At 39.8% G+C, this 22,432-nt stretch overlaps 1 protein-coding gene, 1 non-coding gene and 1 pseudogene across 4 annotated transcripts in view; 1 reads left to right on the top strand and 2 right to left on the bottom strand.

Annotated features, from left to right (window-relative positions):
* The window catches only part of SLC25A17 (solute carrier family 25 member 17), a 48,047-nt gene that overhangs the window by 11,011 nt on the left and 14,604 nt on the right, over positions 1-22,432 (top strand). For both annotated transcript variants that reach the window (XM_086402996.1, XM_086402995.1), the window contains exons 2-4: positions 7,990-8,050; positions 9,841-9,907; positions 11,298-11,449. In XM_086402996.1, coding sequence (XP_086259122.1) covers positions 7,990-8,050; positions 9,841-9,907; positions 11,298-11,449 — 280 coding nt within the window. The remainder of the gene's footprint in view (positions 1-7,989; positions 8,051-9,840; positions 9,908-11,297; positions 11,450-22,432) is intronic.
* Positions 5,224-5,327, bottom strand: LOC147373129 (U6 spliceosomal RNA). The gene has a single exon (XR_015165008.1). It is a non-coding gene; the product is annotated as a U6 spliceosomal RNA (small nuclear RNA).
* Positions 14,756-16,241, bottom strand: LOC147373128 (small ribosomal subunit protein eS27-like pseudogene; annotated as a pseudogene). The gene has a single exon (XR_015164537.1). The product of XR_015164537.1 is annotated as a small ribosomal subunit protein eS27-like pseudogene (transcript).

The raw sequence follows: 22,432 nt of genomic DNA, 5'->3' as shown, positions 1-22,432 counted from the left end.
ACTTAGTACAGAGCTACAGTAATCAAGAGACTGGTATTGGCATAAGGATAGACAGGCAGATCAACAGAGCAGCACTGAGAATCCAAAAAAATAAACCTCCAAATTTGTGTTTAGTTGACTTTTGGCAAGGACACCAAGGAACATCAATGGGGAAAGAACAGTCTCTCTAATAAGTTATGCAGGGACAGTGGCACATCCACATGCAACAGAATGAAGCTGGACCCCTGCTTCACGCCACACAAAAATTAACACAAAATGATCCTCAGACATAAATGTAAGAACTCAAACTACAGAACTGTTAGATGAAGACATTGACATAAATCTTCATGACCTTGGATTAGGCAGTGGTTTCTTAGATATAACACCAAAAGCACAAGTAATAAACATAATTTGGACTTGATCTAAATTAAGACTGTGCTTCAAATACTATTAAGAAAGAAAAAACAACAGAATGGAGAACATATTTGCAAGTCTGATTTGCTATATCTGATAAAGTGCCTAGCCTCCAGAATATGTAAAGAATGTTTGCAGCTCATTAATAGAAAGGCAAATAGCCTAATTTAAAAATGCACAAGTGGGACTTCCCTGGTGGTCCAGTGGTTAAGAATACGCCTTGTAAAAAAAAAAAGAATACGCCTTGTAATGAAGGGGACACGGGTTCGATCCCTGGCCCGGGAAGATCCCACAAACTGAGGAGCAACTAAGCCTGTGTGCTTAGAGTCCTTGCTCTGCAGCAAGAGAAGCCACCCCAATGAGAAGCCCAGACTCATCACTAGAGAAAGCCCTTATGCAGCAACAAAGACCTACCATAGTCGATAAGTAAAAATTAATAACTTCAAAAAAATGCACAAAGGATTTGAATAGACATTTCTTTTGTGAAGATATACTAGTAGCCAATAAATACATGAAATGCAAGTTATCAGAGAGATGCAAATCAAAACCACAATGAGATACTATTTCACATCCACTAGGATGGCTATACAACCCACTCCAGTACTCTTGCCTGGAAAATCCCATGGACGGACAAGCCTGGTGGGCTGCAGTCCATGGGGTCGCTAAGAGTCAGACACGACTGAGCAACTTCACTTTCACTTTTCACTTTCATGCATCGGAGAAGGAAATGACAACCCACTCCAGTGTTCTTGCCTGGAGAATCCCAGGGACGGGGAAGCCTGGTGGGCTGCTGTCTATGGGGTCGCACAGAGTCGGACATGGCTAAGTGACTTAGTAGCAGCAGCAGCAGCAGCAGGATGGCTATAATTAAAAGCACAGATAATGACAAGTGTTGCAAGGGTATGGAGAAACTTGAAACCTCATGTTTTGTTGTTGGGAATATAAAATTGTATTGTCACTGTGGAAAACTGTTAGTTCCTCAAAATGTCAAACATAATTACCATATGACCCAGCAATTCCACTGCTAGAGAATTGAAGACATATCCATGTAAAACTTTGTATACAAATGTTCATAGCAGCATTATTCATAAAGCCAAAAAGTGGAAATAACCCAAATTACCAACTGATGAAAAGATAAGCAGAAGGTGATTTATCCATATAATAGAATTTTTTTCTACCACAATAGAGAATGAAGTTCTGATTCTATAACATGGAGGAACCTCAAAAGAAGCCAGTCAGAAAATCATTTGTTATTTGGTTCCATTTACATGAAATGTATAGAATAGGCAAAAGAGAGACAGAAAATAGGTTAGTGGTAGCCAGCGTGCGAGAGGAAGAGAAAATGAAGAGTGACTGCTTAAAAAAAAAAAAAGAGTGACTGCTACTGGGAATGGGTTTTCTTTTAAGGTGATTAAAAATGTTCTGGCGTTAGCTAGTGGTGAATGTTGTACAACTTTGTGAATATCTGAAAAAACCAGAGTTGAAAAGGAAAGCTGTCAGGTACAGCGAAAATACCTAGATGGAAAGGAGTAACTTTTAAAATCAAGTTTGGAAAAGAAGAAAGACCTAAAACCAATGAGCTGAGCATCCATCTCAAGATGTTAGATAAGGATATAAGTTCACAAAGGAAAAGGGAGGTAATAAAGAGAAGAATCAGTAAAATAGAAAATAGAAACACAAAATGTTCTTCCATGTGGTATGTTTTCAGTTATTTGTTGAGAATGGAAATTTGATTACGAAAATAAAACAGTATATGATTGCATATTGGTAAAATAATGATTTCACCCACCCCTAACAAAAATCTGTCAAGCCATGGTACAATCATTATTGTCTTAAAGGTGAAGAAAGATGCTCTATTCCAGTAAGTTCCAAATCTACATTTCTGTCTCAGAGTCTCAGGAACTCCAGATGGATCTGGCTGCCTGCTGGATATCTTCATATAGAAGTCTTTGAGGCACTTAAAAGTCAGGCTTCCATGGTAGCTCAGCTGGTAAAGGCGCCTGCAATGAGGAGACCCTGGTTCGATTCCTGGGTCTGAAAGATTGGGCTTCCTTGGTGGCTGAGATGGTAAAGAATCTACCTGTAGGGCATGAAACTTGTCATCGATTCCTGTGTTGGGAAGATCCCTTGGAGAAGGAAATGGCAACCCACTGCAGTATTCTTGCCAGGAAAATTCCATGGACGGAGAAGCCTGGCAGGCTACAGTCCATGGGGTCACAAAGAGTCAGATACGACTGAGTGACTTCATTTACTTTTAATGCAAAAGCCAAGCTCAATATGCTTTTCCCGAAGTTGCTCCTCCTGCAGTATTTACCATCTTAGTTCATGACTACACTCTCACTGTTTTGGTTTTTTTTAAGCCAGAAACCCGGGGGTTGTCCTTGAAATTCCACTTCCTCTCCCCACATCTGTCCAGTCGGTCACAAGAATAGTCCTTAATATACTCAGCAGAAGCCTTTGACTTGACGTCTGCTTAACCCCAGACTTTTGTTCCCTTCTTAGTCATGCTCTCTGTATTCTGAGGATAATAGCCTTTGAATTTCCAGGATGTTCAGGTCACTTCCAGACTTGACTTGGTTTTCCTTTCAGAATTCTATTAGATGTTTTTCTCATCTAGTGTCTCTGTTACTTTAAAAAAAAAAAAAAAAAAAAAACAACCAAACCCAAGCCTCTGATAAATGATTCCCCTAAGGTATTAATTATAGGCTATATTTATTTTTTCTAGAATTATTTGCCTTTTATAGAGTTTTGTGGAAAGGTTGTGTCCAACCCAAAAGTTTGTGATGTTTTCAATTTCTTACATAACACGGGTATATCATCAGCTGAAAAGGATATTAGAAGTGATATGTTCAATAATTAAGTTTATTAATAATGTACTATTTTTCATATTTAATGGCATGTTTATAACAGAAGTTCTCAAGACTATCTGGTCTCATAATTTCTTTATACTCTTAAGAATTATTGCAGACTCTGAAGAGGTTTTACTTATTTGGTAATAATTTTCAATATTTATTGTTCTAGAAATTAAAGCTGGGAAATCATAAAGATACTTATCTGCTAAAAATATTAAGCCTGTTACATGTTAACATACATAGCATTTTTAAAAACTGTATTTTTCCCCCATTAGTAAGAGTGGCATTGTTTTGTATTTTTGCAAATCTCTCTAATACTTAATAGAAGATAACTGGATCCTTTTATCTGCTTCTGCATTCAGTCTGTTACAATATTATACATCACAGAGCCTCTGGAAAGCTTCACTACACACTGTGAGAAGATGAGAATTAAAAAAAGGCAAAAAAATGGAATTATGCAGTTGTAGTTTATGAAAACAGCTTTGATCCTGCAGACCCCTGGAAAGGGTTAGGGGACTTTCAAGGATCCCCAGCCCATTGCTTTGAGAATCTCTACACTGTCTTATTCTCTTGTATTCTGGTGTCTTTTTTTTTTTTTTTTTTAATTTCCTTCTCATTTCAAAACTAAAGCCAACATATGCTTATTGTTTAAAAATAATAATTATACAGAGATACATCCCAAGGGAGTTGTTAAGCCTTCTCCCTATATAATCCCTGTTAAGAATTTCCCAATTGTGTGTGTGTGTTAGTATTGTGTATACGTGTACACTTTTACAAGTAGAAGAGAAAAATGCAAAGTTGCTTATGTCTTGATTGAAAAAAAGATTGAGAACTGAGGTAGAACCGTGAACAGTAGAACCTGGAGTTCAAGAGACCTGGGTTCTGGCTGCCTCTGCCCCACTGGCTTTCAGCAGACTTCTCAGTGATGCTCTGATCCCCGTTGTGGCTCAGTGGTAAAGCATCTGCCCACAGTGCAGGAGACGGGTTCAATCCCTGTGTCAGGAAGATCCCCTGGAGAAGGAAATGGCAACCTGCTTCAGGATTTTTGCCTGGAGAATCCCATGGACGGAGGAGCCTGGCCGTCTACAGTCCATGGAGTCGCAAAAGAGTCGGACATGACTTAGCAACTAAACAACAACTTCTCAACCCTGGCCAGGCTCCTTGGTGTGCAGGGAAAGGGTCTGCAGTGCCAGGTGACCTGTAAGGACTTTTCCACCTCCAGGTGCCAGTGTGGTGTAGAAATTGTTTTCCCAGCACCAAATGGTTAAATGCCAGAAGGGGATGGTAGATTGTGACTCAGAATGTTTGGTTTTGGTGAGTTAGAAGAAGGTTGTTTCTGGGAAAGAGAGTCTTTTAAATTGTAATTGTTGTCAACAATAGAACTCCCACTCGGAAGGTTGGAATTCTGTGGGACTCAGATAATAGATTGATGTATATGCCTCTCTGGCACCTGGTGTAGTCACTGTCTCAGTATTTTGTGGTGTCTCATTTTATGTGAGTGAGAAGACAGTCCTAGAGAAAAAAACAACACTGAGTATTTATGAAGAGCGGAATTTAATTCAAATTTCTGAAAAAGTCATAAGACTGTAGCTTAACATAAGACTTTCATGTATAGAATTATGAAAACAGTCATCTGTGTGTTTGCTTGGTGAGAAGACAAATACAGCAAGTCCCCAAAGTACTGAATAGCTATGTTCTCAATTTACCTTTATCATTTGCAATATACTTTCTCATAGATGTTAAGTTTATTTGTAGCTGGATACAGCTGTACTTTTGTTATTAATCACAGGCTACCAGGTCGAATGGTGTAAAACAAGCAGGTCAGAAATCAGATACACAGCCCACGAGCTAAAATTAAAACGTCAATGTGTTCCTTTCTGGAGGCCAGAGGAGAAAATCCATTTCTTTGCTTTTTTTGGCTTCTAGACGCTGCCCACATTTCTTGGCTAGTGGCCCCTTTGTCCATCTTAAAAAAAAAAAAAATATGGAATGCTTCACAAATTTGTGTGCCATCCCTGCGCAGGGGCCATGCTAATCTCTGTATAATTCCAATTTTAGTATATGTGCTGCCAAAGCAAGCATCCTTTGTGCATCTTAAAGCCAGCAATAATGGGCTGAGTCCTCTTGCCTCACTCCCACCTACTCTTCTACTTTTAAAGACTTTTGTTGGGCCCACTCAGATAATCCAGAATAATCTCTCTGTTTTAAGATCAGCTGATTGGCAAAGTGACTTGCCATGTAATGTAACATGTTCACAGGTAACTGGGGGTTAGAATCTTTCAGGGGGCTATGATTCTGCCTACTCTATCTACCTTCTGTGCATTTTGGTTTGTGGTTTCTTCTTTCAAAACAGCCTTACTCTGTTATCCTTTTAATTTCTAATCCACCAATTAGATTCCTTTTTGTTTTTCTACAAAGCACTTTTATATTAATGTTCTAAATCTTCTGTCTCAGTATTAGTGATTGGAATGCAGAGGAGGCAGTGATGGGTTTTCAGTTTACCATCTGGATCCAGTCTTTCCAGTACTATTATATTTTTAAGTGTTTTTTAATTTTATAGATCTGAGTTTTTTATGCTAGTCCTTGAGGAGGTAGTAGACCTTTGAGCTCTTTGGACTGACTGTTCTCTTTATCTTGGTACAAGACGTACTTTAAGATTTCAAGATTGGAGGAGGCCATGGCAACCCACTTCAGTATTCTTGCCTGGAGAAGCCCATGGACAGAGGAGCCTGGTGGGGTACAGTCCATAGGATTGCAAAGAGTTGGACATGACTGAAGCAACTTAGCACACACACAGGGCAGGGTCTTCTAAGTTAGAAAACCTCAGGTGTCTACTTAAAGCTGACAGGGAAGAAGGATGGAGGTGATCCAATTGTTTGAGGAAGTAGTTTCCAGGCAGGACTTTTCTGTCTGGAGCTGCCCTGTCTACGCAATAGCCTGCATAGATGAACTATTGCAGCATGATAGGAAGTAAACTAACCTTGATACGTGTTCACCAGCTTTCCAGCCCCCATTTTTCTTGGAAATTGCCTGTAAGGTGAGCAGAGATGCCAGGAGAATAGGTTTGTAGACTGTACACCTTTACAGATCCAGAGTTACTTAAACCATTAAATATTATCTAGTTCTTATTAGGAAAGATCATTTGATGTGGGAGCCATCAGCATAGCATAAATAGCTGAGTTCAGTTCAGTCGCTCAGTCGTGTCCGACTCTTTGCAACCCCATGAACTGCAGCACGCCAGGCCTCCCTGTCCATCACCAACTCCCGGAGTTCACCCAAACTCATGTCCATCGAGTCGGTGATGCCATCCAGCCATCTAATCCTGTGTCGTCCCCTTCTCCTTCTGCCCCCAATCCCTCCCAGCATCAGAGATAGCTGAAAGTAGACTGAATTTAATAAACGTTTAAGAATCAATGATATTCAGAGATAAATAGATGTTCTCACAATCGAGTGGAAGAGTGAGATTTCACTGCAGCCTGAATGCTCATAAACAAGTGCTGTGGGAACACAGAGGACCTGATGGCTGGGGGTAATAACATTTAATCTGAGTTTCTAAGAGTAACTAACAGGACAACACAGTGTTCTCCCTTGTCAGACAGGCTCATCTATAAATAGATAAGAAACTTAGCACATTTTTGTTCTTATCTTTAAAGTTGACTTAGTTTCGCATTGTTGTCATGATAAAAATATTTTGTGTTACCGTTATTAGATCAATAGCCTACAACTTGATCTTATGCCCAAGAATGTACACCAGAGGGGTCTGCATCTAGGTTGATAACCATAAACCCACCTGGGGATTTCATGCATATGATTTTATCCCTAACTGTATGCTTCTAGTTTTTGTCTGTCTTGGGGCTTTATGAATGAAAAGACTGGTTGTTGGCTTCTTATTTTTCCCCACTGATAATTTTTGTCATTGGATTCTCTTGGATGAATTATTTATAGAAGTTTTAGCAAAGATATTTCCCCTCTTTTATTTACAACCAAGCTGCTGGTGCTGCTAAGTCGCTTCAGTCATGTCCGACTCTGTGCAACCCCATAGACGGCAGCCCACCAGGCTCCCCCGTCCCTGGGATTCTCCAGGCAAGAACACTGGAGTGGGTTGCCATTTCCTTCTCCAATGCATGAAAGTGAAAAGTGAAAGTGAAGCCGCTCAGTCGTGTCTGACTCTTATCGACCCCATGGACTGCAGCCCACCAGATTTCTCCATCCATGGGATTTTCCAGGCAAGAGTACTGGAGTGGGGTGCCATTGCCTTCTCCGTTAAAACCAAGCAGACAGAGCTGTTTTAAAGAACAATATGATCCTTAACCCTCTTTTACTTTGTGGTGAATGTATTATTAAGGAGAGAGTATAGAAATACGTATCTGATTACGAGATTTTTTGGTTTCTTGGGTTATCAGAGGAGAGCATAGGAGCAGTAACTGACCAATAAAAGGTTAAAAATCCATTTACCTGCTGTCTTTGACATGTGTCCAAGGTTGTAAATCCCTAAATTTGTCATCTCGAGGGACCCACTACATTTTCTTTTTCAATATCAGAAAGAGATTTCTTCTATCTGTTCAAGTATGTAACTAACAGAAGTTTGAACAATAATGATCCCAGTAGATTAAAATAATCTGTATATTCATTCTCTGAAAATTTGATTTGACCCATTGATAGCAACGAACTTATGTTCATTTAAAAGTTGTGGCTCATTATTTTTGTGATACCATAATGGCTAAAGGCTTTTCAAATTTTTCAGGGAAGCATGACAGCAATGACAGTATTTTTTCCCTTGGATACAGCTCGACTTCGACTTCAAGGTGAGTATCTTATTGTCATCACATTCCTGTTCATTTGACATCAGGAAGCAAACTTATTTCTCTACTAAATTCTAAATTAACATAAGGATATTCTGTTTCATTAGTATCTGCTGTTGTGCATTTTCACTGACTTTAAAGACTGGTCATCACTGCTATTTTCTAATTAACAGAGAGGTGTTTGTGAATGAGTCATAGCCTCAGCCATTTTCTAATCTGAGAGACCTGAGTGGGTTTGCATTAGTCATTTTGAATCATTACAGTTTGTTCTGATAAACAGTATGACTTTTGAAAGGCAGAATGTAGAGGTTTTTTGTTTTTTTTTTTTTCACTAGGAGTAGATTTTCTGGAAAGAGAACAGAGAATAGGAAACATGGACCCACACATCATTATCATTGCTCTTCTAGGCATGGAGTTCTAGGCGCCCCCCACTCATTTCACTTTATATTTATAAATTCTACTTGTTTTTTCCTCAGTATTTTTCAACTTGAAATTATAAGCCTATGCCCAAACTTACATTAAGAGATAAGAGTAAGATTAGCTTTGAATAAACTAATTGCTGTGTTAAAACCCTTCATGACTACTGTTTAATTAATTTTAGAGATTTTGGGCAGGTAGTACTTTTACATGACTTGAAACCTAAAATACATAAAAAGATAGATAGTACAGTGGAAAAAATCTCACTCTAGTCTGCCTCCTTTTCGCTTCGCTATAGATAATATCTTTTCTTAGTCTCTCAAGTAGCCCTGAGAGTCTTTATGGACTAAGAAGCAAATGATATATATTCTCAATTTTCTCTTTCTTACTCAAAAAGCATACTTTTCACACTATTCCATATCTTGCATTTTGGGGATGCCTTCCAAATCAGGTTCCTGGGGGCTTCTTGATTCTTGCGGTTGTAGAGTGGTCCATGGCACGGCTGCAGCGTAACCTGTGTACCCCTGCACTGTTAGAGATCTTTTGATTATTTCTCCTCTTTTGTGCAATAGACTTGTTCACATGTCATTCTGTTTCTGTAAATTCTGGGGGCTAAATCCCCGGAAGTGGGGTTGTCGGATCAAAGTGTGAGTATTTGTAATCTTGATGGTTATCGTCAGGTGCCTTGTACAGTGTTCCCTAGTTTGTCATCTCATGAGCTATGCAGGTACCAATTTTCTTACGTAATTCATTCATTTTCCCATTTTTAGATTCTCAAAATGTTCAGATATGGGTAGGAAATTTGAAATTAAAGTAGGTTTTGTTTTCATTGAGAATGCCAAGAAAAGTAGAGTTCTCCTTTTAAGACCTTTTTTTTTTTTAGATTAGGAAACAGAGCCCAAGGCTAACATTTTGAAAGCTTGAATTTTAATCCTGGCTCTGCTGCCAACCACATGTGTCCTTCACAGTGTTGTGTCTGTAACCTCTTCTCTAAAAGGGAAATGGTAATTTATTTTCTCTCTAGTTTATAAGATACTAAGATAAAAATGAGAATATATAACTTTGGGAAAAAAAACAACAGAAGAGCCCTATGAAATATAAAAAAATAAATTTCTCCTTTTACATCTTTTACTTTACAAATCAGGTATTGAATTAAAATGTTTTATGGTTCATGGATAACAGTTAAAACCCAGGGAATCAGCAGTTGAGAATTTAGCCCACGGGAACAGAGGAGAATCATTGAATTCTGAGGCAAACCAGGGAGCCCAGAGATTGAAAGACTGCTCAGGCGAGGTCAATGGCCTCTCAGTGAAATTTGTTGGTGCTGAAGATAACAATTCTCAAAGGATTTATCTTTAAACTCTTTTATCTTGTAGTTGATGAGAAAAGAAAGTCCAAAACAACACACATGGTGCTCCTGGAGATCATTAAAGAAGAAGGCCTGTGAGTACTACCGTCTCGTTCATCTTTGTCAAATGGAGCAGCTCACTGGGAGATTCCTGGGCGTCTGTCGTGTCTCTGCTCACTCTCTATCCATTTCTCATAGCCTCGTTGTGTTGTGAATTTGTAATTGCCTGACTTTTAACTACATAGTTGTTTTCACTTCCTTGAAGGTCTGTGGTTGGCCATTATAATTCTTGATCACAGAGACTTCACATGAAACCTATGCTTTGTTTTATGTACAGTAAGTTGAAGGAGGTGATAGCTGTTTGATTCATCCTATCAGATACATTCGGACCTGTGTACCTTTTAAAAAGCTTTTAATTTGGAAATAATTTCAAATTTACAAAAAGCTGCAAAGCTAAAATAGTGTTAATACAAAGAATACCAGTATGTAGTTTACCCAGATTGACCTGTTGTTGACATTTTCTTTCCTATTTGTTTTTTCCATTTCTGCTCATGCTTTCTCCTTCCCTCTCCGCCCGCCCCATCCTCCTTCCTTTACTACACAGACACACAACGCACTCAAGTTTTTTTCAGAATTATTTGTTAGTAAGTTATATACCGTACATCAAGCCCCTTACCCCTATGACTGACATTTTCAGAGTGTGGACCTTCTCCCGTTATTTTTCCTTAAATAAAATGTTTCTCATTTTAAGTTTGCCTCAAGTTTCTTCATGATTAGCATGAATCTATGCATTCTTGGGCAGAATAACATGTAGGTGAAATTGTGTCCTTCTTGGGATGTCCCATCTAGAGTCACATATTGTCCACTTGCCCTTTACTGGTTAATTACAATTTCTTAGATTTGAGTTAACCACTGAATAATTTTATTTTTCCTCTCTTGCACCTGTAAGCAGTCTATGAGGAAATACTTAATTTAGTATTATAGAGACTCAGAAATGCCGTGGTTTCCAGTCGATTCCTTAGTTATTTTGGTGGTCACATTGTCCCAGCTGTGGCCAGTATGAGCCCCTGCAGTCTGGTTCCCGTGCCCTTATGTCCCGATCACTTTTTTTGGATGCCCCCATCACTTCTGTTCTGTATTTACTTAATTTTAAATGTTCTTGCCTTGTAATAAAGTGAGTGATGCTATATTAACTAACAGTCATGAGGAAATTGTCTGTAATTTTATATAGTAATTTCTAAAGGAAATCAAGGGGAGGAATCAGTAAATCAGTCATTGAATGTATGTTGTTTCCTGTTATCTTTAATGCTAGAAAAGATTTCTTGGGCATCCTCAGAAGGTAGGATATGTGTACAGTTTGGAGTTTATTTTGATACAGGAATGAACTTTGAGAATATGTGAATGATGATCAGCCTTTTCTAGGACTTTCTTTTCTAGAGGCTTCTGTCCCACATCTTTACTTTGCTTATTGTGTTCTTCTCCTAGCCTGGCACCATATCGAGGGTGGTTTCCAGTTATCTCCAGTCTCTGCTGCTCCAATTTTGTATATTTCTACACTTTTAATAGCCTCAAAGCAGTCTGGGTCAAAGGTCAACATTCTACTACTGGAAAAGATCTGGTAGTTGGATTTGTTGCAGGTAACTTTAAGTTTTCTGAATATAAGGTGTTTTTATATTTTATTGTTTATATTGTATTCATATACCCTATATGAGGTTATTTTAACACACAGTAATACTACAAAGAATGTAATTAGTTTTCTAACTTGAGTCTGTGTGTGTGTATAGTAAAAATGCATAACATAAAATTTACCATCTTAATATTTTTTAAGTGTATATTTCAGTAGTAGGTTTATTCACATTATTGTGAGACAGATCTCTATAACATTTTCATCTTACAAATAAGAAGCTGCTGCTGCTTAAGTCACTTCAGTCGTGTCTGACTCTGTGCAACCCCATAGACGGCAGCCCACCAGGCTCCCCCGTCCCTGGGATTCTCCAGGCAAGAACACTGGAGTGGGTTGCCATTTCCTTCTCCAATGCATGAAAGTGAAAAGTGAAAGTGAAGTCACTCAGTCGTGTCCGACTCTTAGAGACCCCATGGACTGCCGCCTTCCAGGCTCCTCCATCCATGGGGTTTTCCAGGCAAGAGTACTGGAGTGGGGTGCCATTGCCTTCTCCAAAATAAGAAGCTCTATACCCATTAAACAGCAATTCCCCTTTCCACCCTCCCCCCAGCCCCTGGTAACTCCAGTTCTGCTTTCTGTTTGTATGAATTTGACTACTTTCAATGCCTCATGTAAGTGGAATCATACAGTATTTGTCTCTTTTTTTGACTGATTTATTTCACTCGGAATAATGTGTACTCAAGGTTCATTGATGCTGTAGGATGTGACAGGATTTCCTTGTTTTATAAGGGTGAATGGTATTCTGTTGTATGTATATACCGCATTCTGTTTATCCATTCACCCACTGATGGACACGGAGGTTGTTCCCACCTCCTGATTACTGTGAATAGTTGCTGCTGTGAGCGTGGGTTGTATGAATCTCTCTGAGTCCCTGCTTTCAGTTCTTCTGGATATGTTCCAAGAAGTGAGATTCCCGGATTATATGGCAATTCTTTTTTTAATTTTGAAAGGAACTACTGTGCTGTTTCCCACAGTGGTTGCACCGTTTCATAATCCCGCCAGCAGTTGGTTCCAGTTTCTCCACATCCTCATCAACACTTGTTATTTTCGTTTTTTTTTTTTCCCATCATAATGAGAGCGAAATAATAGTTCACTGTGGTTTTGATATGCAGTTTTCTGATGATAGTGATGTTGAGCATCTTTTCATCTGAAGCTGAGCATCTTTGGAGAAATGTCTGTTCAAATCTTTGCTCCTTTTTTTGAGTTACTTGATTTTTTGCTGTTGAGCTATAAGTATTCTTTATATATTCTGAATACTAGCCCCTTATCAGATATATGATTTACACATATTTTCTCCCATTCTGTGGGTTGCCTTTCACTCTGTTGGTTATGTCATTTGATGCTCAAAAGTTTTTGAGTTGGATATTATGCCATTTGCTTGTTTTCCCTTTTTTGCCTGTGCTTTAGGTGTCATGTCCCAGAAATCATTGCTAAGTTTAATGCCATGAAAGCTTTTTTCCTAATTTTCATCTAGGAGTTATATAGTTTTAAGTCTTTAATCCGTTTAGAGTTACTTTCTGTGTGTGGCGTCAGTAAGGATTCAACTTGATTCTTACGTGTGTGAATGTCCAGTTTCCTTAACACCATTTGCTGATGTGACTACACTGTCCATTACCCCATTGGCACCCTTGTAAAGCTCAGCTGACCACATACAGGAAATTTTATTTCTGAGCTAACTTGGCTTGTTTTCATCTTCTTAATAGGAGAAGAGGGTCAGTTATCCCTGTTTAGTAGCCTGTACCCGGAATTTATGGACATTAAGATCTCTTTTTTTAAAAATGAAAATTACAGTACCTTTCCTGCTTATTTTCTGGGGGTTTTGTTTGTTTGTTTTGTTTTTTGGACTGAGATGTTTAACATGAACAGGACTGGCTACATAATTTCCAGGGTCCAGTGTAAACTGAAAATGCAGGACTCCTGTTCACAATTGATTAAGCACTCCAAGATGGTTGACAGTGAAGCCTTACACCAAGCACGAGACAGGGTTGCATACCCATGAAGCCCACTCTTAGTGTGAAAGCGTTTAGTCAGGTGTGACAAAGAGATCTTAGTGCACAGCTCAGTGTAGTCAGTATCATCATAGTCGTTAATACTTTTGGGGTTCATAGGAGAAAGAGGGTCCCTTTTGGCTGGGAGATATCTGCATATAGAAAGCAGTGGCTCTTGCACTGTGCCTTGGCAGAATTAGTAGCACTTGGAGATAAGTGGTGGTGGTTTCCCGATGGAGGGAATTGAGAGAATATAGGACCTTGTTTAGAACAGTGAGCGATTTAGTGAGTGGGTAAAGTGAGTATAGGAACATGAGCAGTAAGTTGGAGAGTTAAGGAGCCCGATTTTAGAAGTCTTTGGATCCTTGTCACCTGAGGTTTCAGAAGAGCTGGGAAGCCATTAACCTGATACTGTGAAAATTTAGTTACTGTCTGTTTCTTCTTAGTGGAATAGAACACTGTAAGATATAGAGCAGTATCTTATGTATACCTCATATGTATGAGGTATATATTACATATGTAAGATAATATATGTTGCAGTTATATAGCTGTGTTTAGTTATTATATGGGCTTCCCTTGTGGCTCAGCTGGTAAAGAATCCACCCACAACCCGGGAGACCTGGGTTCAATCCCTGGGTTGGGAAGATCCCCTGGAGAAGGGAAAGGCTACCCACTCCAGTGTTCCGGCTTAGAGAATTCCATGAACTATATAGTCCGTGGAGTCGCAAAGGGTTGGACACGACTGAGCTACTTTCAGTTTCACTTTAGTTATTATATATACATATATATTCATATACATATATATTGCTATATATACATATATTCCCCCTCCCTTGCTAAATTTTCAGTAAGAACAATTCCTAACGTAGTAGGAGCTCAATAAATATTTGCTGAATAAATAAAGTATTTGTTGAGTTAATCAGAGTTTTATTAAAGAGATGGGAAAAGAGTAGATCTATTTCCTTTTGTGTGTGTGCTTATCTATTTAGTTTGTATCTCAATTAATTTATTTAAATGTTGTCCATTTAGTGTTGGTATTTTGTGGACTTATTTTTTGATATATTCTTTGAAAAATTACAGATTTGGAAGCTGCACAGCTGAATAATGTAAATGTCCAATTGAAATGCAAATGATCTGACTGAAAACCAGTAGCCAGGCCAAGAGCATTCATGGCCCAGCTCTTCCTCTTCACCTTATGAGACCACTGCTACTTTTCATTTGGTCTCTGAGCCTTTCTTATGCTTAGTAGTCTTATTTTAGTCTTTAGTTGATTTTTATTTTTATTTATTTTTTTTGCCCATAATCAAAACTTTATTGAAAAACTGACACCAAAATAGGAGAGTGTTGCTGTATACCTTACAAAATTAAATGTAATTACATTATCTTGGTAGATTAACTGGAATTACTGAACTGATAAGGCTTTCTGTGATAGAACACAAATTCAAGAAGTTGTGTGGATCATTAGTGTTGCTTCCTTCTAAATGAACAGCCTTCTGTGAGTCTGGCCTTTCCTCCTGTTGGCTGGCACAACACTGTTGAACAGCCTACGCAAAGCACTACTGTCTGAGCATGGCTGAAGACCGTGGTAATCTTGTAGCAACCTGGACATTTTACATCCATGAAGTAAGAATTTGGACTTTGAACCAGCCATTTCTTTTTATGTTTTTTCTTTTCCTCGTCCAGGGAAGGATGCAGTAAATCTAGGCATGTTGATCCTTTCGCAAGCCCAGCCCGTGCAGATCTCTAAGGCGACAACCCCAGCGAGCAGCACGCGACCTAGTCTTTAGTTGATTTTTAGATAATAAACTTTCCCTTGTACCAACTTTATTTTTTTTAATTGAGATATAATTGACATATAATATTATATTAATTTCAGGTTTACAACATAATGATTCAGTATTTGTGTATATTGTGAAATTAACACTGCAACAAATCTGGTTAACATTCATCATCACACATATTTACAAATTTATTTCTTTTCTTGTGGTAAGAACTTTTAAGGTTTGTTCTCAGTAACTTTTAAATATACAATACAACTTTATTAAGTAAAGTCACCTTGTACATTATATCCCCATGACTTATTTATTTTATAACTGGAAGTTTTCTACCTTTTGACTACCCTCACCCCCAACTCTGGGCTTCCCAGGTGGCTCAGTGGCTAAAGAATGCACCTGCCTATGCTGGAGGCTTGACTTGGATCCCTGGGTGAGGAAGATCTCCTGGAGGAGGGCATGGCAACCCTCTCCATGGCAACTCTCTTGCCTTGAGAATCCCACGGACAGGGGAGCCTGAAGAGCTACAGTCTATAGGGTTGCAAAGAACTGGACACGACTGAAGGCAACTGAGCATGCATACACAGACTCCCAACCTCAGCCAGACCAGCTTTCAAATAAAGAGTGTAATGCACTTTCTCTGAGGAAATGAATGAATAAGTAGGTAGCTCAGGACAGAAATCTGGAGGTCTTCATAGAGAGTGCTCTCTTTCCCTCTGTGTCTGCTCAGGCTTCATGAACCACCAGTCTGTCTCTTAAAGATCTCTTGAACGCATGCCCTCTTCTCCATGTCCATAACTGTTTCCCCAAATCAAGTATTACTATCCCTCACCTGGACCATTGCTCTGCTATGATCTCCTTGCTTCTCAAGTCTTTCTCACTAACACACTTTGCACAGTTCTGCTCAGGTAGCCTTTCTAGAAGAATAGTTTTCAGACACTTATAATTTGAAGAACTCAGGTTTGAAATTTGTTCACTGAAAAAAAAAAAATCAGAATAAATCCAGCCTATAGAGAGGGGATCTTCTTTTTTATATAACTGCAACAAATGGAAGTCTGGTATGATCTTTTATTCCTGAGACTAAATGTTTGTAATACCTTGATTATATTAGTTTCCATATATGTTTACATTGAAAAGGTTATGTCTCACTGTCAGGGACTAACTTAGGTAACTTTCCATGAAACTACTATTTTATGGAATATAGGATGAAATCTTCTCCCTTGTGCTTGTCCAGAGCTATTTGTTTGCTGTGTCTGGCTTCCCGTTATACATGAGGTATACACCACCCCTTGTTACATTCTCTCGCCGTGAAGTGAGAGTCGCTCAGTTGTGTCCGACTCTTTGTAACCCCAGGGACCATACAGTCCATGGAATTCTCCAGGCCAGAATACTGGAGTGGGTAGCTGTTCCCTTCTCCAGGGGATCCCAGTCCAGGGATCGAACCCAGGTCTCTCACATTGCAGGTGGATTCTTTACCATCTGAGCCAACCAGGGAAGCCCTACATGCTCTCACTGTACTCTGCTGATTTCCTTTCTGACTCTTACACAATTTACAGTTACAGTAGATTCTCCCACACCTAAAACAGCTAGCCCAGTATGGTAGGGTGGTTAGCTTTTAAAAAGTCAGTAGAAGTATGGAATGTCATAAATGGCCCATGTGCCTTAAATATTTTATTTTAACCTAAGATATATGAATATATACTTCTCTAATTTTCTGTATGGCCAAGGCATATCCACTCATTGATGGGAGTTTTGTGCTTTTTTTCTGGTATGAAAGTGAAAGTCGCTCAGTCGTGTCTGACTCTTTGTGACCCCATGGACTGTACAGTCCATGGAATTCTCCAGGCCAGAATACTGGAGTGGGTAGCCTTTTCCTTCTCCAGGGGATCTTCCCAACCCAGGGATTGAACCCAGGTCTCCTGCATTGCAGGCAGATTGTTTACCAGCTGAGCCACAATAACCTGTGCCTATAAATGCTTTGTCTACTGTAACAGATATGACCGACATAAACAGGTTTGAGAAAAGGCATAATTCACTCTTGGTAAGCCTCGGCCCCCGTGGGATGGAAGTAAAAGAGCATGGGGACACTAGAGCGTAGCCTCCAGGCCGCAGGAGCCAATGTGCCGTGGCCTCGTCAGAATGTCCGTAAAGGGAAAGAGGAACACAGGTTTATCTGGTGAGTCCAGTATGTGGAACTGATTAAAAGAGAGCCCACTGTGTTGGTATCATTCTCATTCATTTATTAGTACATTCTGAACTGTTTTCTTGAGAGTGTGAGAAAAGAATGGAATTGACGTACAGTTAGAACCCACGGGTCTGCGTGGATTGTGAACATCATCTATTACACGTCTTGTCAGAGAAGCAGTTGAGAACTGCTGTTCTGAGGTCTGAATCAGATTGTTAGGCCCAGCCTCAAACCCTTCAGTCCCTGCCGCCTGCTGATAGGATGATGTCACAGCGCCCTCAGCAAAGAAGACACTCCCTGCCTGGTACACATGCAGGATAAGGGTCCCCCGTACCACATCTGCTGTGGTACTGCTTCCCTCCCTAGCTTGGCCTTCCTGTGCCTGTCCTCCCAGGCCGTGATTCCTTCCTCGCCAGCTGCTGTTGTCAGCCTGAAGCAGTCTTACTGCTCTTTTTTGTCTCGTTAACTCCTGTTCATCCTTTTATTCTCCACTCACGCCACCTCCTCTTCAGGAAGCCTTCCCTGTTTCTCATACCCACCACCCCCAGGTTTATTCTGGGTTAGGTGCCCACCCTCTGTGCTTCAACTCAGTGTATACCTCTAAGTGCTTACGCTACTGGATAACAGTAGTCTGCATATTTGTCTTTTATCTTTTACTGCTGCTGCTGCTAAGTCGCTTAGACCCTCCTTAAAGGCAGAAATTACTTTAAAAAAAAATCTCTGCATATCTAGTACCTTAATGCAGTGGCTGATACACAGAAAGTGCTGATTAAATGTTGAATGAATTAAATTTTTAATGTTGTTTAAGTCAATTCAAAGGACTGCAGTCTTCCCCATTTTCTTAAGTGGCAACTCTCATCTTCTAGTTGCCCTACCAAGAGTCTTGAATTCATCCTCTTTCTCTCTGATCCCACCCCCAGTCCATGAACGAATCCTATTTCCTGTTTCTTCTTATGGTATCTAGCAGTTAGCCCCTTTCCCCTACTTGTACTACCCTGAGCCCAAACCACCATTGAATCTTGCCAGGATTGTCCTCAGAGTCTCCTAACTGATGGCCTGCTTCCTTCTTTGTCCCCTTCAATACGTGTTCAACACAGCTGCCAGTGTGATCACACTAAAGCATAGAGGGATTGTATTATTCCTCTGTTCAGAGGCCTCCAGTTGCTTCCCTTCTCACTCAGAATAAAAGCCAGAGTCCCCAGAGCCCAGTGTGTCCTGCCCACCTATCCGTGCCCCTCACACCACTACAGCCACGCCAGCCTGAACTACAGCCCAGAATACTTCTCCCTCGGGGCCCGTGAACTTGAAGCTTTTTCCTCTTCCTGGTTCCTGCGTGGTTCGCTCCCTCACCTCCTGTAAAGTTTTTCTCCGAATGGCTATACTGTCTAAAATGGAGTCCCTTTCTACCACCAAAACTCTATCTCCCTCCTCTGCTTAAATTTCTCCTTAACTTTATCCTCTGACATACTACGTATTTTCCTTATTTATCCTGTCTTACACTATTAGAACATAAGCTTCACAAGGACAGAGATTTTCATTTTTTGTGTACCTGTTGTATCATCAGCACCTACTTAGCACGTAACATTGTATGGGAAAACCCGAACGAATTTTTTTGCCAACCCAATACTAGACACACAGTACATATTTGATGAGCAAACCATAGGTGACTTACTTGCAGGTCATAAACATTTACTTCTCCTAAAATACACATAAAGTTACTTAAGAATTGCTAATTGGGCTTCCCTGGTGGGGATCAGTGGCAATGCAAGAGACTCGGGTTCTATCCCTGGGTCAGGAAGGTCCCCTAGAGAAGAAAATGGCAACCTACTCCAGTATTCTTGCCTGGAGAATCCTATGACAGAGTAGCCTGGCGGGCTACAGTCTGTGGGGTTGCAAAGAGTCAGACACAACTTAGTGACAGGCTAACTTTTTACTCTTCAGTTCATATCTCAGGTAAAAAAACACCTAATGGCTGGTTTTATATGTTTCCACTTGCTTTAAGAAGGTAGATTTAATACCAATAAGAATAAAACTTCTAACTGCTCTTGGAAAGAATAGACTTTTTGGGGTGATAGTGAATTCCTGTCTTTTGAGGTTTTCAAAAATAAAGTGAAAGTGAAGTTGCTCAGTCGTGTCCGACCCTTTGCGACCCCATGGACTGCAGCCTGCCCATGGGATTTTCCAGGCAACAATACTGGAGTGGGCTGCTATTTCCTTCTCCAGGGGATCTTCCCAACCCAGGGATCAAACCCAGGTCTCCCGCATTGTAGGCAGATGCTTTTACCATCTGAGCCACCAGGGAAGTCCCAAAAATAAAGTGAATAATCACCAATCCACTTGGTGATTGCATTAGGTCCATGGGGAACGTGTGACTGTGTCTAGAGATATTTTTGGTTGTCACAGCCAGAGGATGCTCCTGGCATCCAGTGGCTGGAGGGCCAGAGACACTGCTCCACACCCTACACATCTGCACCCCTGCCGCCCAGACGTGAACAGTGGCACAGTTGAGAGACCCTTGGTTAAATGATTTGTATAGTCCTTGATGATTCTGAGATTCTTTGATGATAGGTCCTCTCTTTTTCTGAAGGTAGGGAATTCCTTGGAAATTACTGTTAGGAGTTTTAACTTCTCCTCATAACATGTTTTTATATCTTAATGCCTACGAATTTTTGTTCGTTTGTTTGGCTGCACTGCGGGGCTTGTGGTATCTTAGTTCCCTGCCCAGGATGAACCCCTGCCCCTCAGTGGAAGCGCCGAGTCCTAACCACTGGACCCAGGGAATTCCCCAGTGCCTACGCATTTTTACAATGAGAACAGCTTTTTTCTCTTCCTTCTGTGAGCCCGGTCATTGTATTACCATCACTGTAGGAATGAGTTACATCATCTCCCAGGAGAACTACGCACAAGTGCTATTGTTACTCCGGCTGTGCTAGAAACTTAGATTTGTTACTATTTACTGTATTTTCACAGGAAAAAAACCCATGTAGCTTAATACCCTGGAGAAGAATTTGAGCCCAGAACCTGACAGATAACATAAATGAAGATACTTGCCATTTTTATGAAATTGGAATTTTTGTCAATAACTCTTTTTGAGTGCCAATGGTATTATCATTGTTGCAACAGTTGAAATTAATTTCCTGCCTTTATGCCTTAAATCTGGTAAGGCAGGCTTGTTCCTGCAGTGTATCAAGTCGCCTTCCTTTGTAGGGAGCCAAACTCTTAGATTGGTGACCTTGATCTGCCATTTTCTTGTCTCAGCGGTCATTGCACATGTTCCCCAGAAGAGCACCCAATTAATGTTCTCTGTTTTTGTTTTCTGTCCTTAACTCAGGAGACTCACTGCTAATAAAACTTCGTTTTCAAGATTTCAGAAGTAAATAGCTGTGTTCCAATTATTCCCTGAATCAGTGAATGATTTTAGTATGTTCAGTAGCTGTTCTTCATCTCTTATTTTTGATTGTGTTTTCCGGTAAATTATTTTTTATGAACAAAGAAAGAAAATAGAATCACTCGAATTGGAAAGAGAACAGTCTCCTATTCTTAAGTAGGTAAAGTATTGGTATTCTCATCTTAGAGCTGAAATAACGGCCATGACTTGGAACTGGTGAAATTTCCTACACATAAATAAGCAGACAGCTTTCTTTATTCTGCAGCCATACCCACTGTACCTTAGTAAGAGTTGAAATCGCTCATCATATTCTTTTGCAGCTGGTTTTTCCTCCACAGAGAAATGTCCTTTGCTTGCTTATGTAGGGTACAAGTTTTTGTCTTGGATCCTCAAGTGTTTTCTCAGAATTCATAAAATGAAAGTGGTTAAAAAGTAACCTTTCCATCTATTTGGCTTAGAGTATGAACAAAGATCTTCTCAGATAAAAAGCTTTGAAGTACAGAATGTTCTTACGAGGACTTTATATTCTCTTCTGTAAATGATATGATGCATTTTTGTACTTGACATTGTCCTTAGAATCCTCTCAGTCTTTCAGCTCATGTGGGTAACAGGATAATGTAAGCAGAATCCTGAATAATGGCTACATCTTCATTTAGCTGCATTTCCTCTGACCTGTTCTGTGTGTGCCTACCTCTCGAGTAGAACATGAAGGGAGTTTTTATTTCCAAAGAATTTCTTTAATGGGCGACCTATTTCGTTTGTTTAGAAAGGTGTTTGCACTACAGTACCCGCGGAAGCTTGTGATCTCTGGTTCTGAGCTTGCCTGTCTTCGTCTAAAACAAAAGCAGCAGACTGCTCAGTAGTACTTTCCACTCTGATTTTTCGGACTGTTGGTTTTTTTGTTAAGTGATGTGTACATTATATTGAATAGGAATACGTTATAAAGTCTGGGCAGATGAGTGTGTATTGATACTCTTTTATCTTGGCCTCTTGGGCACTGGTGCTTTTTTAAAATGAGACTTGCAAGAATCTTAGTTACGACTTTTTCAGATTATGACCAGTATCTTGACAATGTATGAAGATTTTGAGTCATAACTAAAGATGACTCCTTGGTGTTATATGGAAAATTCTAACAAATACAACTCATAAAACGATAATGCCTTTTGAGAAATATGTTCTCATAATGTTCCCGAGAGAGAGGTGCCAAAATGTCTTGCATTCCACTAATGAAAATTCAGGATTCGGATTTCCTGGCATTTTCACCAAGTTTATTAACTTTGGTGTTATCTGTATAGTATGTTTGAAATTCCTTAAATCAAAACATCCTTAATCTTGCTCTGTTGCTGTGGTTGTTGTTTGTTTTTTGATGGCACCATGGGGCTTGCGTGATCTTAGTTCCCAGACTAGGGACTGAACCCGTGCCGCCTGCAGTGGAAGCACCAAGTCCTAACCCTGGACCTCAGGGAATTCCCAATCCTGTTTGTAAAAGATTTCTCTTCTTTACGATTGTGCCTCTCACTTCTGAGCGTGGCCCGATAGCTTGGTATATGGTTGTTGGCTGAGTTTGTTCATTAGTTTACTTGTTAAACGTTTATTTAACACA

Source organism: Bos grunniens, chromosome 5, assembly GCF_055505025.1.
Source record: "Bos grunniens cultivar Pamir isolate PY7600 chromosome 5, Bosgru_T2T1.0, whole genome shotgun sequence".
NCBI classification, from domain to species: domain Eukaryota; kingdom Metazoa; phylum Chordata; class Mammalia; order Artiodactyla; family Bovidae; genus Bos; species Bos grunniens.
The sequence above is the reverse complement of the archived record's forward strand: the minus strand, read 5'-3'. Positions and strand labels throughout refer to the sequence as shown.